The following is an 18,761-nucleotide window of genomic DNA, read 5'->3' on the forward strand; positions in this document are numbered from 1 at the left end:
CATACTACCTCAATTGGTCTGAATAACTGGTGTCTGTATGTAGGCTTGCTACTTTTATAGCCTCTCTACTGTATATAGCCTCTACTTTTATAGCCTCGCTATTGTTTTTCACTGTCTTTTTACTTACCTATTGTTCAACTAACATATTTTTTGCACTATTGGTTAGAGCCTGTAAGTAAGCATTTCACTGTTGTATTCGGCGCACGTGATAAACTTTGATTTAATTTAGGTCGGGAACGGCCCAACAACAAGGCATAGCCTAGTCGGGAACGGCCCAATAACAAGGCATAGCCTAGTCGGGAACGGCCCAATAACAAGGCATAGCCTAGTCGGGAACGGCCCAATAACAAGGCATAGCCTAGTCGGGAACGGCCCAATAACAAGGCATAGCCTAGTCGGGAACGGCCCAACAACAAGGCATAGCCTAGTCGGGAACGGCCCAACAAGGCATAGCCTAGTCGGGAACGGCCCAACAACAAGGCATAGCCTAGTCGGGAACGGCCCAACAACAAGGCATAGCCTAGTCGGGAACGGCCCAATAACAAGGCATAGCCTAGTCGGGAACGGCCCAACAACAAGGCATAGCCTAGTCGGGAACGGCCCAACAACAAGGCATAGCCTAGTCGGGAACGGCCCAACAAGGCATAGCCTAGTCGGGAACGGCCCAATAACAAGGCATAGCCTAGTCGGGAACGGCCCAACAACAAGGCATAGCCTAGTCGGGAACGGCCCAACAACAAGGCATAGCCTAGTCGGGAACGGCCCAACAACAAGGCATAGCCTAGTCGGGAACGGCCCAACAACAAGGCATAGCCTAGTCGGGAACGGCCCAATAACAAGGCATAGCCTAGTCGGGAACGGCCCAATAACAAGGCATAGCCTCGTCGGGAACAGACTAATAAAAAGGCCTAGTCTGGAACGGCCCAATTACAAGGCATAGCCTAGTCAGGAACGGACCAATAACAAGGCCTAGTCGGGAACGCAGGAAATCAACCAGTGAAGAGCATGCAGACAATACAAGCCTTTTATTTAAACTACAATCGACAGATTGGAAAGCAAATGTCTCCTGCTGAAATAGAATACTCTATGCTGTAGGCTGCCAAAATATTTGATCAACTTCCAAGTATTGTTCTACAGAGAAGTGTAACAGGGAAAAGCTATTGGCACGAATGCTTCGGCCATCACCTGCCCGTGTCACCTGCCCGTGACCTGAGTCAGTGAAACTGGAAACTATTTTCTTTGACTAATTTCCTCATATTGTACCCACAACACACCTGGGCTTAAACTATTGATGGATTCAATACAATGTCATTTTTATTGATCTCAGATTCTCAGTGTCAAAGTAGCCTGTAATTTCGATCATTTGTGCAGTATATAAAAAGTCTCCAGTCATGTAAAATTCCATAGAATTGTATGAAATTAATTGATAAAAGACTACATTTTTCCCGGGACCAGGCTACTAATTTTACCCCCATGTGTGCAACTTTTGGCTCCCAAGTGGAGCAGCGGTCTAACAGGCTGACTACACCGCTTGCGTTGCAAAATAAATGTAGAAATCTGTTACTCAATTACTGCACCCAATCAGTTCTATTTCTGACGCAGATCACACTGCCAGTCCTGCCTCTCCCATCTCCTCATTGGTTTATAGAAGCAGGTACCCAGGTGCCATCTCCTCATTGGTTATACCCACATGGGTGACTGAAAGACGAACGAGGTCAGTGGCGGTAATGCACCTAATTTATGAAACGCAACAAGTCAAGAAGAAAAAGCCTGGAAGGAAGAGAGATGACTAGAAACGATTCAGTTGACCGTTTTATGTGTGGATTAATTGTCGTAGTAGAAGACCTTGTGCATTTCATGTCAAATAACTCATCGTTTATATCCAAGAACAAATTAGCTAGCAACAACAAGCTAGCTAAATAGGACAAATTATCGAGCAAGTGCAAGCTAACTAGCTAAAGTGCCATAAATGTTTAATGCTTTTCGACCTGTCCCCAAATTAATATCATTGGTCGAGTTTGTTTGGATTTTTTAACCTGCGTGTCGTGATTGCGTTTGGTGTGAGGGGACAAAATACATTTACGCACGATGACGCACGCGCGCAGCCGGTTTGGGTTCCATGTAAGGCACTGCATCTCAGTAGTCTAAGGCACTGCATCTCAGTAGTCTAAGGCACTGCATCTCAGTAGTCTAAGGCACTGCATCTCAGTAGTCTAAGGCACTGCATCTCAGTTGGCCCGGCATCGTGCGGGTTCGGCAGGTGTAGGCCGTCATTATAAAAAAAAAAAATGTATATTCTGAATTGCCAAGTTAAATAAAGGTTAAATAAAAAAACTTCTGTATGTGCCTCTACACTACACTATTATTTAAAAAATATCCCAGTACCTCAGAGGTCACCTCCCTCTCACATTTTGTTCCGCCCCTCAAATTATACCAATGTAACAGCCTGAGAGCACTGGACAGGTTACAACCACATGGAACCATATAGTCAACATTCCATGAGCATTCCACAGGTCACATTTAGGATACAAAAAAACAGATTAAGATTAGGGTTAATGTAATAATGACGTGGTCAGACAGGATACCAAAGACACTTTTATTTCTGTATTGTCATGGAAGAACACACAGTCGGTCCCACACTGGCCTGTTGTAACTCAGGGACAAGCTGCAAAAACACACTACTCCATCTCCGCAGTGAAAAATCTCTGAGTGAGAGAGGCAGAGATGGGAGTGGAGGGAGGGAGAAAACGTTCTCTCCCTCCACTCCACTCCAGTCTCTCCCTCCAGTCTCTCCCTCCACTCCACTCCAGTCTCTCCCTCCACTCCACTCCAGTCTCTCCCTCCACTCCACTCCAGTCTCTCCCTCCACTCCACTCCAGTCTCTCCCTCCACTCCACTCCAGTCCAGTCTCTCCCTCCACTCCACTCCAGTCCAGTCTCTCCATCCTCCATCTCTTCACAGGGTGATCTTTGTGTTGCGGAAGCTGGAATTATCCCTAAGAAGAAAACACAGATCAATAAACAGAATTCTCCTTAGAGACAACACAAAACACTGAGTGGTCGTTGTGTGTCCACGATGGTGTTAGGTGGGAGTGTGTGTGTGAATCGTACTTGAGGCTGTCGTTGTGTGTCTTGTACTCCATGATGGTGTTGGGAGGGAGGTTCAGAACGCGTCGAAGAGTGTCTCGGATTCTAGATGTCGTCACCTGATCGCTGGCCGTCTTATTCCATATAGACAAGATGTCTTCCTGTAAACAACAAGAACATTACACACTAACCCTGATCGCTGGCTGTCATATAGACAGGATGTCTTCCTAGAGAAACACACATTACACTGACCACTCGATATTCGCGTTCACAAGTCAAACGCTCGTTGTCGAGTCATCGAGGGCTCCCCTGCTCCCCCTCTTCGAGAGGGAATCCTTTGCCAACTTTGTGCCCTTAGTAGTAGGGATGTGACATTTAAAATGTTTAAACACATTTTGGATCGTTAACGTTTAGAAAAAAATCCCTAACCGAAAACCTTTTTATTACAGTTATCCCAAAACTACCACTCGCAGGCCACTAACATACATACAATTACATTTCACAAATACTGTAAGTAGGAGATCGGAATCTTTCAAATTATTTGGATATAAAGCGCTCCGCAACTCATCGTTAACAGCTGAAAAAAAATTCTAGAGTGAGACGGGGAAGTGACATCATCAGTCCTGTATGAACTGACTGAAATGGAGGCAGTACAGATGCTGAAAGGGAGGCGCCGTGAGACCAAACCCGCTTCTGGCAGCCGTGAGATAAGGGACGGAGGGAGTAAGGCATATCTAGAACCAGACTACTAGATACCAATGGTATAGAATGTCAGCTTCAATACCCATAAGGAGTATCTAGAACCAGACTTGTTGGATGTCTGTGAACACGCGGTCATGTATCACATTGAAGTGGGAAACGAAGTACGTACTGACAACATGGAGGAATAACCCATGTTATACTAACCCTAACCCCTAACCCAACAAGCCATCACATATAAGTGGGAAGTGAAGTACGTACTGACAACATGGAGGAATAACCCATGTTATACTAACCCTAACCCCTAACCTCTAACCCAACAAGCCATCACATTGAAGTGGGAAGCGAAGTACGTATTGACAACATGGAGGAGAGGGAGGTGAGCGCCGCCTGGTAGGGTTTCCACTAGTTACCACAGACAAAATTGGCTATATTGTAAAAATGTATGAAAACAAGCTTAGCAGTGTGGTTAAGGTTAGGGTTAACGTTAGCAGTGTGGTTCAAATTCAAATTTATTTATATAGCCCTTCGTACATCAGCTGATATCTCAAAGTGCTGTACAGAAACCCAGCCTAAAACCCCAAACAGCAAGCAATGCAGGTGAAGAAGCACGGTGGCTAGGAAAAACTCCCTAGAAAGGCCAAAACCTAGGAAGAAACCTAGAGAGGAACCAGGCTATGTGGGGTGGCCAGTCCTCTTCTGGCTGTGCCGGGTGGAGATTATAACAAAACATGGTCAAGATGTTCAAATGTTCATAAATGACCAGCATGGTCGAATAATAATAAGGCAGAATAGTTGAAACTGGAGCAGCAGCACAGCCAGGTGGACTGGGGACAGCAAGGAGTCATCATGTCAGGTATTCCTGGGGCATGGTATTCCTGGTTAAGGTTAGGGTTAACGTTAGCAGTGTGGTTAAGGTTAGGGTTAACGTTAGCAGTGTGGTTAAGGTTAGGGTTAACGTTAGCTGTGTGGTTAAGGTTAGGGTTAACGTTAGCAAATTAAAGTTTGTCACATGCGTCGAATACAACAAGTGTAAACATTACCTTGAAATGCTTAATTACAAGCCCTTAACAGTGCAGTTCAAGAAATAGAGTTAAGAAAAAAATGACCAAGTAGACTAAAACAATAATTAATAATAAAAAGTATATATACAGGGGACACCGGAGTCAGTGTGCGGGTTAGCATGTTATTGGAGGTCATTTGTACATGTAGGTTAATAACCTCTTGAAGCTAGGGGGCACTATTTTTATGTTTGGAAAAATAACGTTCCCAAAGTAAACGGTCTATTTCTCAGGACCAGATGCTAGAATATGCATATAATTGACAGATCAGGATAGAAATCACTCTAAAAGGTTCCAAAACTGTAAAAATATTCTGTGAGTATAACAGAACTGATATTGCAGGCGAAAGGCTTAGGATAATCCAATCAGGAAGTGCCTCTTATTTTGAGACCTCTGTGTTCCTATGCAGGACTGTCCTCCATTTAAAGGGATATCAATCAGATTATTTTTCTGTGGCTTCCCTAAGGTGTCAAGTCTTTAGACATAGTTTCAGGCTTTTATTTTGAAAAATGAGCATGAAGGATCACATTGCGTAAGTGGAGAGGTGGGGGCTCTCAGAGTGAGTTGGTGCGCAATTGAGTCAACCGGCCATTGTTCCTCCCGCTGTTATGGAAAAAGCTACATACTCGGTTGATATATTATCGAATATTTTAAACTACCTGAGGAATGATTATAAAAAACGTTTGACATGTTTCTGTGGATATTATGAAAACTATTTGGAATTTCCGTCTGCGTTGTCGTGACTGGTCTTTTCTGTGGATTTCTGAACATAAACAAACAAACGTCGGTATTTTGGGTAGAAAAATCATCTTTATGGAAAAAAAGGAACGTTTGTTGTGTAACTGGGAGTCTCGTGAGTGAAAACATCCGAAGATCAAAGGTAAACGATTAATTTGATTGCTTTTCTGATTTTCGTGACCAAGCTTCCTGATGCTTAGCCTAGCATAGCATTATGTACACTATCGATAAACTTACACTAACGCTTGGATTGCCTTCACTGTAATGCATAATTTCAAAATCTGAGACAACAAGGTGATTAACAAAAGGCTAAGCTGTGTTTCAAAATATTGCATAGTGAATTCATGAATATGAATATTTCCTAGTAATATTATTTGACTGTTGCGCTATGCTTTTCAGTGGTTGCAGACGAAAATGATCCCGCTACAGGGATGCCTTTTGGACCCAGACTTGGTGCTCCGGTACTGCTTGCCGTGTGGTAGCAGGGAGAACAGTGTATGACTTGATGATGAGTCTGACAATTTTATGGGCTTTCCTTAGACACCGCCTATTATATAGGTCCTGGATGGCAGGAAGCTTGGCCCCAGTGATGTACTGGGCCGTACACACTACCCTCTGTAGTGCCTTATGGTCAGATGCTGAGCAGTTACCATACCAGACAGTGATGCAACTAGTCAGGATGCTATCGATGTTGCAGCTGTAGAAATTTGAGGATCTGGAGACCCATGCCAAATCTTTTCAGTCTCCTGAGGGGGAAAAGGTTTTGTTGTGCCCTCTTCACCAATTTCTTGGTATGTTTGGACCATGACGGAAAGGCTCTGGAGCAACGAACCACCCTTGCTGTCTCTGCCTGGCCGGTTCCCCTCTTTCCACTGGAATTCTCTGCCTCTAACCCTGTTACAGGGGCTGAGTCACTGGCTTTCTGGTGCTCCTTCATGCCATCCCTAGGAGGGGTGCGTCACTTGAGTGGGTTGAGTCACTGATGTGATCTTCCTGTCTGGGATGTGCCCCCCCTTGGGTTGTGCCGTGGCGGAGATCTTTGTGGGCTATACTCGGCCTGGTCTCAGGATGGTAAGTTGGTGGTTGAAGATATCCCTCTAGGGGTGTGGGGGCTGTGCTTTGGCAAAGTGGGTGGGGTTATATCCTTCCTGTTTGGCCCTGTCCGGGGGTATCATCGGATGGGGCCACAGTGTCTCCTGACCCCTCCCGTCTCAGCCTCCAGTATTTATACTGCAGTAGTTTATGTGTCGGGGGGGCTAGGGTCAGTTTGTTATATCTAATTCTCCCTTTCTCTCTCTCGGAGGACCTGAGCCCTAGGACCATGCCTCAGGACTACCTGGCATGACTCCTTGCTGTCCCCAGTCCACCTGGCCGTGCTGCTGCTCCAGTTTCAACTGTTCTGCCTGCAGCTATGGAACCCTGGCCTGTTCACCGGGCGTGCTACCTGTCCCAGACCTATTATTTGACCATGCTGGTCATTTCTGAACATCTTGGCCACCATGTTCTGTTATAATCTCCACCCGGCACAGCCAGAAGAGGACTGGCCACCCCTCATAGCCTGGTTCCTCTCTAGGTTTCTTCCTAGGTTTTAGCCTTTCTAGGGAGTTTTTCCTAGCCAACGTGCTTCAACACCTGCATTGCTTGCTGTTTGGGGTTTTAGGCTGGGTTTCTGTACAGCACTTTGAGATATCAGCTGATGTACGAAGGGCTATATTAATACATTTGATTTGATGATGGTGTCCACATCACCAACGAACTTGAAACTCTCGACCAGCTCCACTACAGCCCCATCGATGTTAGGGTTAAGGTTTAAAACCATATTTTAAGAAGAGAAAAATGTAAAAAATAGTTGGGTTTTATGATTTTGTGGCTGTGGTAACTAGTGACAACCAATAGCCAGGAATGTGGTAGATTGAGCTGTATTGCGCCATGCGCCAAACCACACGTGTGTGTGGTGTGTGTGTACGTACCTGGAAGCGAATAGAGACCACCACCCCACAGATCTCCTCTCCCACCATGAACTGTTCTCCCAACATGGCCAGAATAATGTTCTCCCAGAACCTGCTGGCCAGACCTGTCAACAACAACAATATTAACAACATGGCCAGAATAATGGTCTCCCAGAACCTGCTGGCCAGACCTGTCAACAACAAGTGGTGTCAGATTTCACCTCCTGTTTCACACAGTAGACATTCTCCAGTGCTTCTGAAAATCAGGACTACTGCTCAATTCAAGCCATTTTAATCTAGTGTCCACAGATCGATTTCTAAGCAAAATGGCGGTCGGAACCAGTACCAGAACGTCCCTTAAGCCGACGTAGCTAGATAGTTGGCTAAGTTAGCTACTGTAGCTATCCAGTACGTGTTGTGATGTAGCTAGTTCGTTAGCTAGGCTAGCTACTGTAGCTATCCAGTACCACCTCCAGTATGTGTTGTGATGTAGCTAGTTCGTTAGCTAGGCTAGCTACTGTAGCTATCCAGTACCTCTTCCAGTATGTGTTGTGATGTTGCTAGTTCGTTAGCTAGGCTAGCTACTGTAGCTATCCAGTACTTCCTCCAGTATGTGTTGTGATGTAGCTAGTTCGTTAGCTAGGCTAGCTACTGTAGCTATCCAGTACTTCCTCCAGTATGTGTTGTAGCTAGTTCATTAGCTAGGATAGCTACTGTAGCTATCCAATAGCTCCTCCAGTATGTGTTGTGATGTAGCTAGTTCGTTAGCTAGGCTAGCTACTGTAGCTATCCAATAGGTCCTCCAGTAGGTGTTGATGTAGCTAGTTCATTAGCTAGGCTAGCTACTGTAGCTATCCAGTACCTCTTCCAGTATGTGTTGATGTGATGTCTACACTTGAAGGGAGATTTAGAGAATGGTAAAAGACAACATGAGAAGCAAAGCGAACAGGTTGTGTCTTATAATAACAACAGACCTTTCCGCAGCCTGATGATCCACTTCCCTCCGTTCTTATTAGCTTCATCCTGGAGGGTTACACACACACACACACACACACAGTGAATACCAAAAAGGTATGGTTATACTGGATGGGATGCTATCATACTGATGGACTCACCATCTTAGAGACACACACCTCCCACATTATACCTATATATAATAAACATTTAAAAAATAATATCATCTATATACAGTTGTGGCCAAAAGTTTTGAGAATGACACAAATATTAATTTCCACAAAGTTTGCTGCTTCAGTGTCTTTCGATATTTTTGTCAGATGTTACTATGGAATACTGAAGTATAATTACAAGCATTTCATACGTGTCAAATGCTTTTATTGACAATTACATGAAGTTGATGCAAAGAGTCAATATTTGCAGTGTTGACCCTTCTTTTTCAAGACCTCTACAATCTGCCCTGGCATGCTGTCAATTAACTTCTGGGCCACATTCTTGCATAATCAATGCTTAGAGTTTGTCAGAATTTGTGGCTTTTTGTTTGTCCACCCGCCTCTTGAGGATTGACCACAAGTTCTCAATGGGATTAAGGTCTGGGGAGTTTCCTGGCCATGAACCCAAAATAACGATGTTTTGTTCCCGAGCTACTTAGTTATCACTTTTAGATTATGACAAGGTGCTCCATAATGCTGGAAAAGGCATTGTTCATCACCAAACTGTTCCTGGATGGTTGGGAGAAGTTGCTCTCGGAGGATGTGATGGTACCATTCTTTATTCATGGCTGTGTTCTTAGGCAAATTGTGAGTGAGCCCACTCCCTTGGCTGAGAAGCAACCCCACACATGAATGGTCTCAGGATGCTTTACTGTTGGCATGACACAGGACTGTTGGTAGCTCTCACCTTGTCTTCTCCGGACAAGCTTTTTTCAGGATGCCCCAAACAATCGGAAAGGGGATTCATCAGAGAAAATGACTTTACCCTAGTCCTCAGCAGTCCAATCCCTGTACCTTTTGCAGAATATCAGTCTGTCCCTGATGTTTTTCCTGGAGAGAAGTGGCTTCTTTGCTGCCCTTCTTGACACCAGGCCATCCTCCAAAAGACTTCGCCCCAAGCATACTTCCAAAGTTGTGGCAAAATGGCTTAAGGACAACAAAGTCAAGGTATTGGAGTGGACATCATAAAGCCCTGACCTCAATCCCATAGAAAATGTGTGGGCAGAACTGAAAAGGTGTGTGCGAGCATGGAGGCCTACAAACCTGACTCCGTTACACCAGCTTTGTCAGGAGGAATGGGCCAAAATTCAACCAATTTATTGTGGGAAGCTTGTGGAAGGCTACCCGAAACATTTGACCCAAGTTAAACAATTGAAAGGCAATGCTACCAAATACTAATTGAGTGTATGTAAACTTCTGACCCACTGGGAATGTGATGAAAGAAATAAAAGCTGAAATAAATCATTCTCTCTACTATTATTCTGACATTTCACATTCTTCAAATAAAGTGGTGATCCTAACTGACATTAGACAGGGAATCTTTACTTGGATTAAATGTCAGGAATTGTGGCTACGGTGTATGTAAACTTCTGACTTCAACTGTATATATATTAATAACAATGTATTTATCTACATGTTACCTCCCACATTATACCTATATATAATAATATAATGTGTATATCTACATGTTACCTCCCACATTATACCTATATATAATAATAATAATAATAATATATATCTACATGTTACCTCCCACATTATACCCATATATAATAATAATATAATGTATATATCTACATGTTACCTCCCACATTATACCTATATATATATAATAAGTGTATATATCTACATGTTACCTCCCACATTATACCTATATATAATAATAATAATAATAATATATATCTACATGTTACCTCCCACATTATACCCATATATAATAATAATATAATGTGTATATAGACATGTTACCTCCCACATTATACCTATATATATAATAAGTGTATATATCTACATGTTACCTCCCACATTATACCTATATATAATAATAATATAATGTGTATATATCTACATGTTACCTCCCACATGGGTTTGATTCCCTCTTTAAACAGGTGGAAGTCAGAGTGGCCAGTCAGATCTCCCGGTCGCACCAGGTGACTGTAGAATTTCCAGAACTGCTCCACCTGGCAACCAATCACAGCACAAGATAACATCAACCAATCAGCTGGTCACATCCTAACCCTATCAACCACATGTTAAACACAGTGTGTATATGATGAGTGTTAGTGGTGTGTGTGTGTATATGATGCGTGTTAGTGGTGTGTGTACTGACCGATGCGTGTTGGTGGTGTGTGTGTGTGTATATGATGCGTGTTAGTGGTGTGTTTCCTGACCTGATGCGTGTTGGTGGTGTGTGTGTGTATATGATGCGTGTTAGTAGTGTGTGTGTACTGACCGATGCGACCGTGCCGATCTGTCTGATGTTCTGTTCATAACTCTGTGTGTTGGCGGGCCGGGACGGAGTCCTCCGAGAATACCACAAGGTATAGTTATACTGGAGAGGATGTTCCCCTACTGCAGGACTCACCGTCTAACACACACACAGTCAGTATGAGTACCACAAGGTATAGTTATACTGGAGAGGATGTTCCCCTGCACACACACACAGTATGAGGCATTAGCTATAAAACAGGTTACACAGGCTTAATCTGCAAGGATTACTTGAACCCAAATATTAAATCAGATTTGAGGGAAAATAGGATAGATGAGCACAGATAGGCTGACAGAGGGAGGCTGACAGAAGGAGGGGGATGAATCCCATTTGTTCCCATCTGGTCAAGTCTGTCAGTGATGCCAGTTGTAGAATGTAAAGTAATGCTTCAATTCATATTTAAGGAATGGATGTGGTATATTATTACGTATTTCTTTCAAATAGACTGTTGTTGGCAATTAGCACATTTTGCAGGTTGGATTAGTGAAAATATATACGATGAAATGAAAAATCTACAGTACCAGTCAAAGGTTGGGACACCTTCTCATTCAAGGGTTTTTCTTAATTTATTACTATTTTCTACATTGTAGAATAATAGTGAAGACATCAGAACTATGAAATAACACATATGGAATCATGTAGTAACTCCCCCCAAAAAGTGTTAAACAAATCTAAATATATTTGACATTTCTTCAAAGTAGGCACCCTTTGCCTCGATGACAGCGTTGCATACTCTTGGCATTCTCTCAACCAGCTTCACCTGAAATGTTTTCCAACAGAAGGAGTTCCCACATATGCTGAGCACTTATTGGCTGCTTTACCTTCACTCTGGGGTCCAACTCATCCCAAACCATTTCAATTGGGTTGAGGTCGGGTGATTGTGGAGGCCAGGTCATCTGATGCAGCACTCCATCACTCTCCTTCTTGGTCAAATAGCCTTTACACAGCCTGGAGGTGTGTTGGATCATTGTCCTGTTGAAAAACAAATGATAGTCCCACTAAATGCAAACCAGATGGGATGGCATATCACTGCATAATGCTGTGGTAGTCATGCTGGTTAAGTGTGCCTTGAATTCTCAATAAATCACAGACAGTGTCACCAGCATAGCACCCCCACCTTCACACCTCCTCCACCATGCTTCACGGTGGGAACCACACATGCGGAGATCATCCGTTCACCTACTCAGTCTCTCACAAAGACACGGCGGTTGGAACCAAGAATCTCAAATTTGGACTCATCAGACCAAAGGACAGATTTCTACCGGTCTAATGTCCATTGCTTGTGTTTCTTGGCCCAAACAAGTCTCTTCTTATTGGTGTCCTTTAGTAGTGGTTTCTTTACAGCAATTCGACCATGAAGGCCTGATTCACGCAGTCTCCTCTGAACAGTTGATGTTGAGATGTGTCCGTTACTTGAACTCTGTGAAGCATTTATTTGGGCTGCAATCTGAGGCTGGTAACTCTAATGAACTTATCCTCTGCAGCAGAGCTCCTGGGTCTTCCTTTCCTGTGGAGGTCCTCATGAGAGCCAGGTAACTCTAATGAACCTATCCTCTGCAGCAGAGGTAACTCTGGGTCTTCCTTTCCTGTGGCGGTCCTCATGAGAGCCAGGTAACTCTAATGAACCTATCCTCTGCAGCAGAGCTCCTGGGTCTTCCTTTCCTGTGGCGGTCCTCATGAGAGACAGTTTCATGAAGGTGTTTGATGGTTTTTGCGACTGCACTTGAAAAAACGTTCACAGTTCTTAATTTTCCAGATTGACTGACCTTCATGTCTTAAAGTAACGGACTGTCGTTTCTTTTTGACAATTTGTACTGTTCTTGCCATAATATGGACTTGGTATTTTACCAAATAGGGCTATCTTCTGTATACCACCCCTACCTTGTCACGACACAACTGATTGGCTCAAATGCATTGAGGAAAGAACTTCCACAAATTAACGTTTAACAAGGCACACCTGTTAGTTTAAATGCATTCCAGGTGACTACCTTGTGAAGCTGGTTGAGATAATGCCAAGAGTGTGCAAAGCTGTCATCAAGGCAAAGGTGGCTACTTTGAAGAATCTCAAATATATTTTGATTTGTTTAACACTTATTTGGTTACTACATGATTCCATTTGTTATTTCATAGTTTTGATCTCTTCGCTATTATTCTACAATGTAGAAAATAGCTCAAATAAAGAAAAACCCGTTAATAAGTAGGTGTCCAAACTTTTGACTGGTACTGTATGCGTGATTGTGTGTTTAGTGTGTGTTGCGTACCTTGCGTCGATTGTTGTTGATGGAGCAGTCTTCCTCCCGGTTACAGACCGTCTCATCCTGATCCTCTGGGTCGTCATCTTTCAGACTGGGGGGAGAGAATATACACACACATTATACACCCTAACACTCCTGATCCCCTGGGTCGTCATCTTTCAGACTGGGGGGAGAGAATATACACAGAGTGTACAAAACATTATGCTCTTTCCATGACAGACTGACTAGGTGAATCTGTGTGAAAGCTATGATCCATTGCTGTCACTTATCAAATCCGCTTCAAATCAGTGTAGATAAAGGGGAGGAGACGGATTAAAGAATGATTTTTAAATCTTGAGACATGGATTATAATCTCTGGTGGACAGATTCGCATGTAAACAACGACTCACGTAGAATGTGACTACGGGTAGCAGTAGTTCCTCGTTTTGGGGAACGATCATTTGGACGAATCAGGATTAGGCCGGCTGGCTTATTGCACCAGCTGGCTGTGTAACGAGTGTGGCTTTATGACAATAAGGCAAAAACGGGAGTAAGCAAGAAGGAGTCGACTGGGAATGGCAAGAGGAATGTCGAGTTGTCCTGAAAACATGGTAAGCTAACGTTACTGAGTGTCAAGCTAGTTAGCTTGTTGGTTAGCAAGCTAAGTAGTTGCGTTTTACAACCAGACTGTCAGTTTTACACATAGCTAGCTAGATAATGAACTAAAGTGCAATTATCAGAACCCATTATCTAGCGTATGGTAGCTATATCTGTCAGATGTAAAGCAAGGAGGATCATGGGATGTATCAGAAGCTATGCATGTTGACTAACTACCACACGTTAGCTAGATCCAATTAGCTAGCTACAGCCTACAGATGTAACCGGAATAATCTGGGATCTGGAGAGATGGCAGTTAGATGGTCAGAAAGCGTTACCCCAGCCACTAGCAGCTGATGACCTTGGTGATGTGGAGCCAGCATCACCCCAGCCACTAGTATCTCTGTAGCACCTGGAGATGGACTGATAGGGGTAGTGAGTGTGCTTGAAAGTGAGCCCTCACCCCTGACCTCCCACTGATCCAGGGCCTCCTGCCTAACCAGTCTCTCTGACAGGGAGTTACTGCAGGATTATACAGCCCTGACCTCCCACTGCCCCAGGGCCTCCTGCCTAACCCTAACTACAGTCTCTCTGACAGGGAGTTACTCCAGGATTATACAGCCCTGACCTCCCACTGGCCCAGGGCCTCCTGCCTAACCCTAACCACAGTCTCTCTGACAGGGAGTTACTCCAGGATTATACAGCCCTAACCTTAACCCATATTATCCAGGGCCTCCTGCCTAACCCATATTATCCAGGGCCTCCTGCCTAACCCATATTATCCAGGGCCTCCTGCCTAACCCATATTATCCAGGGCCTCCTGCCTAACCCATATTATCCAGGGCCTCCTGCCTAACCCATATTATCCAGGGCCTCCTGCCTAACCCATATTATCCAGGGCCTCCTGCCTAACCCATATTATCCAGGGCCTCCTGCCTAACCCATATTATCCAGGGCCTCCTGCCTAACCCATATTATCCAGGGCCTCCTGCCTAACCCATATTATCCAGGGCCTCCTGCCTAACCCATATTATCCAGGGCCTCCTGCCTAACCCTAACCCATAACATATTATCCAGGGCCACTGGTTGAATTGGATGTACTCAAATTGATGCGCTCTCCTCCCAGACTTTTCTAAAAACATAGTGTCCATCCTCTGTCCCCAGGTGAGTCTGCTGGGCTATGGAACTCTAGAGCAGCCACCCTGTTCAGTCATCTCTGAGAAAGGATGTAACTAGCTAACCCTTTCAATTGCCACATTGTGGGGATGACCAATGCAGTAAAGTTTGGTATAAAACTCATTTTCCAATTGTTAGATTACCGAATAAATACTTTTTCTTAGGATGTTTGGCATGTTGGTTTTCACTTGGTTTCTTTTTTTACTTATGTGGTAACTTCAACATCAAGCACTGAGTTTATGAGGTTAGTGTGGATGAAGGGGAGGAGACAGGTTAAAGAAGGATTTTTAAGCCTTGAGACAATTGAGACATGGATTGTGTACCGGTCATTCTGAAAGTATTCAGACCCCTTTACTTTTGGATGAAATTCAGCTCTCTTCCTAGAGCTGGCCACCTGCCCAAACTGGGAGAGAAGGGCCTTGGTCAGGGAGGTGACCAGGAACCCGATGGTCACTGACAGAGCTCCAGAATTCCTCTTTGGGGATGGGAGAGCCTTCCAGAAGGACAACCTTCTCTGCAGCACTCCACCAATCAGGTCTTTATGGTTGAGTGGCCAGACAGAAGCCACTCCTCAGAAAAAGGCCCAACAGCCCGCTTAGAGTTTGCCAAAAGGCACCTAAAGGACTCTGAGACAATGAGAAACAATATTCTCTGGTCTGATGAAACCAAGATTGAACTCTTTGGCCTAAATGTCAAGCGTCACGTCTGGAGGAAACCTGGCACCATCCCTATGGTGAAGCATGGTGGTGGCAGCATCATGCTGTGGAGATGTTTTCAGTGGCAGGGACTGGGAGACTAGTCAGGATCAAGGGAAAGATGAACGGAGCAAAGTACAGAGAGATCCTTGAGAAAAACCTGCTCCAGAGCGCTCAGGACCTCAGACTGGGGCAAAGGTTCACCTTCCAACAGGACAACAACCCTAAGCACACAGCCAAGACAACGCAGGAGTGGCTTCAGGACAATTCTCTGAATGTCCTTTAGTGGCCAAGCCAGAGTCCGGACATGAGCCCGATCGAACATCTCTGGAGAGACCTGAAAATAGTTGTGCAGCGGCACTCCCCATCCAACCTGACAGAGCTAGAGAGGATCTGCAGAGAAGAATGGGAGAAACTCCCCAAATACGGGTTTGCCAAGCATGTAGCATCATACCTAAGAAGACTTGAGGCTGTAATTGCTGCCTAAGGTGCTTCAACAAAGTACAGAGTAAAGGGTCTGAATACTCATGTAAATGTGATATTGCAGTTCTTTTATTTTTAATAATATTGCACACAAAAATAAACCTGTTTTTGCTTTGTCATTGTGTGGTATTGTGTGTATTGATGGGGAAAAAACAAATCAATTTTAGAATAAGGCTGTAACATAATAAAATGTGTAAGTCAAGAGTTGTGAATACTTTCCTAATGCACTGTGCATTAGTGCCTGGCACACTGCCTGGCACACTGCCTGGCACACTGCCTGGCACACTGCCTGGCACACTGCCTGTCAATCATCTTGCTGCTTTAGACTGGAACTGATGCTTTGTGGTTTTATACTGCCGTATTCAGACCCCTTTACTTTTGGATGAAATTCAAAATAAATATTTGAACATTTCAAGTTATTAATTCATGTTCAGGGGTTACTGCGTGTTCAGGGGTCACGGCGTGTTCAGGGGTCACGGCGTGTTCAGGGGTCACGGCTAGGGGATACTGTGTGTTCAGGGTTACGGCTAGGAATTACTGCGTATTCAGGGGTTTACGGCGTGTTCAGGGGTTTACGGCGTGTTCAGGGGTTTACGGCGTGTTCAGGGGTTTACGGCGTGTTCAGGGGTTTACGGCGTGTTCAGGGTTACATATTGAGAAAGAGGGACACGTTTTGTTTAGGTTTTACACATTTTTCTAAATAAAATATAGTTAACCATGACCAGAAAATGTTTCACTTTTGATGGGTAGGAACCAGTCATTTATGGCACCGTGGGTCACCACAACATGCACCCAGGCAAACAGTGATATCGCTCACCGGGGAAATCTCGTTTAGCGCAGCTGGCATTGTGATGCAGAAGAATGAGTTGAGCACGGTGCTCAATATAACCAATTGTAGCTGGCAGCATGAAAAATGTCCTCAAATAATGGCTTTTTCGCAGTTACTTCAAAACTATGGCAAGCAGCTGGGACATACGATAATGTTATAAAAACAGGCCTCCATGGCGGATTCAATATAGTATTTTCAGTGGAGCCAGGCCTGACTTAAATAGTTACCACTTCCATGTAGTTTACAACCACGCAAGGGTTGCTGTTAGCTAACGTTACCTAATTGGCGGACTGTGGGTAGATGTTACCTAATTGGTGACCGTGGGTAGATGTTACCTAATTGGTGACCGTGGGTAGATGTTACCTAATTGGTGACCGTGGGTAGATGTTACCTAATTGGTGACCGTGGGTAGATGTTACCTAATTGGTGACCGTGGGTAGATGTTACCTAATTGGTGACCGTGGGTAGATGTTACCTAATTGGTGACCGTGGGTAGATGCTACCTAATTGGTGACCGTGGGTAGATGCTACCTAATTGGTGACGGTCGGTAGATGCTACCTAATTGGTGACTGTCGGTAGATGCTACCTAATTGGTGACTGTCGGTAGATGCTACCTAATTGGTGACTGTGGTTAGATGCTACCTAATTGGTGACTGTGGGTAGATGTTACCTAATTGGTGACTGTCGGTAGATGCTACCTAATTGGTGACTGTCGGTAGATGCTACCTAATTGGTGACTGTCGGTAGATGCTACCTAATTGGTGACTGTCGGTAGATGCTACCTAATTGGTGACTGTCGGTAGATGCTACCTAATTGGTGACTGTGGGTAGATGCTAAAACAACTAACATCGTGGTTAGCATCATGGCTAGCGCAGACCGATAACTTACTGTTCAAATTGATTCATCTCAGCGTCGAGCAGTCTTCTTCACAGAGAAGCGAACCTCACGACAACAAGGAGAGTTGATGGGTTTAAACGTTAATCGTTTATCGTTTATTAACCCGCTGGTTACGTTCACTCGCTTCAAACAACACGCAAGATAGCTGGTCGCGGTGCAACTGAAGTTCCACACAGCCGCGGTTCCGCTTGTTAACGGAAGCAGACGGGTCGGTGTATGGGACAAACGGAACGAAGTTGAACACGGAATGCCTCAGCTCCGTTCATTTCTCGAATGTATTGATGATGTTGGTTGGATGGATGGATGGACGGATCTATGGCCTGCTTTCCTATTTTAGATAATTCATAATAAACATAATGTAATACATGTTGCGGACCGGTATGCCCAGGCAGTATCTGAAGAACTGTAGCAGTAATATCATGGTCCACCACAGGAGGGCGCTTTTACCTCAGTTGTTCTAGTCTGTTCTGTCGTCAGTAGATGTAACACAAGCCTGGCAATGACAGTGGTGAAGGTTTGCAATTTTGGGACTTTTCTATTAGTTTATTAAGCCAGGCAAGCACAAACAAGCACATATAAAGTATTTGATTTATTTTGGACATCAGAGCAACCTTGAGTGAAACTTATGAGTCAGAAAAAGGATGTTCATATGATAGGCAAGATAATGTATACAAAACCGTGCAGAACATATCCAACTGACAATATCCTAAAGAAAGTTAACTATGGAGTCAAAGTTGGAGCAGAAATAACAAAATGACAGTTAATGAATGTGTATGCTTAATCCAGTATACACTAATGTATTAAACAACAGACAAAATTCACATTCTACAGAACAACGGCAGAGTTATATCTTAAGTGTAAAACTAATAATGACTCAATA

The 18,761-nt window shown here is 44.1% G+C and overlaps 1 protein-coding gene across 3 annotated transcripts; it reads right to left on the minus strand.

The window, feature by feature from the left end:
• Nucleotides 1-2,577: 2,577 nt before the first annotated feature.
• LOC139417045 (eukaryotic translation initiation factor 4E type 2-like) lies at nt 2,578-18,072 on the minus strand. 3 transcript variants are annotated; one of them, XM_071166279.1, is made up of 9 exons: nt 17,873-18,072; nt 13,230-13,314; nt 10,933-11,067; nt 10,556-10,660; nt 8,508-8,556; nt 7,555-7,658; nt 3,111-3,247; nt 2,931-2,995; nt 2,853-2,897 (listed from the first exon to the last, which is right to left on the minus strand). In XM_071166279.1, exons 1-8 carry the CDS (start codon nt 17,887-17,889, stop codon nt 2,956-2,958), a joined length of 672 nt encoding a protein of 223 aa, XP_071022380.1. In that variant the 5' UTR covers nt 17,890-18,072; the 3' UTR covers nt 2,853-2,897; nt 2,931-2,955. The 3 variants fall into 3 exon arrangements, with proteins under 3 accessions (XP_071022381.1, XP_071022380.1, XP_071022382.1); XM_071166281.1 differs by having other exon boundaries at nt 2,874-2,892; XM_071166280.1 differs by having other exon boundaries at nt 2,578-2,995.
• Nucleotides 18,073-18,761: the final 689 nt, after the last annotated feature.

Source organism: Oncorhynchus clarkii, chromosome 9, assembly GCF_045791955.1.
Source record: "Oncorhynchus clarkii lewisi isolate Uvic-CL-2024 chromosome 9, UVic_Ocla_1.0, whole genome shotgun sequence".
NCBI classification, from domain to species: Eukaryota; Metazoa; Chordata; class Actinopteri; order Salmoniformes; family Salmonidae; genus Oncorhynchus; species Oncorhynchus clarkii.

Bases quoted from the DNA above. Each gene is read 5' to 3' on its own strand.
- LOC139417045 (XM_071166280.1), bottom strand. The intron at 10,661-10,932 runs GTCAGTACACAC...ATTGGTTGCCAG, and splicing joins AGATCGGCACGGTCGCATCG to GTGGAGCAGTTCTGGAAATT. The intron at 2,996-3,110 runs GTACGATTCACA...TTTTCTTCTTAG, and splicing joins ACACACAACGACAGCCTCAA to GGATAATTCCAGCTTCCGCA.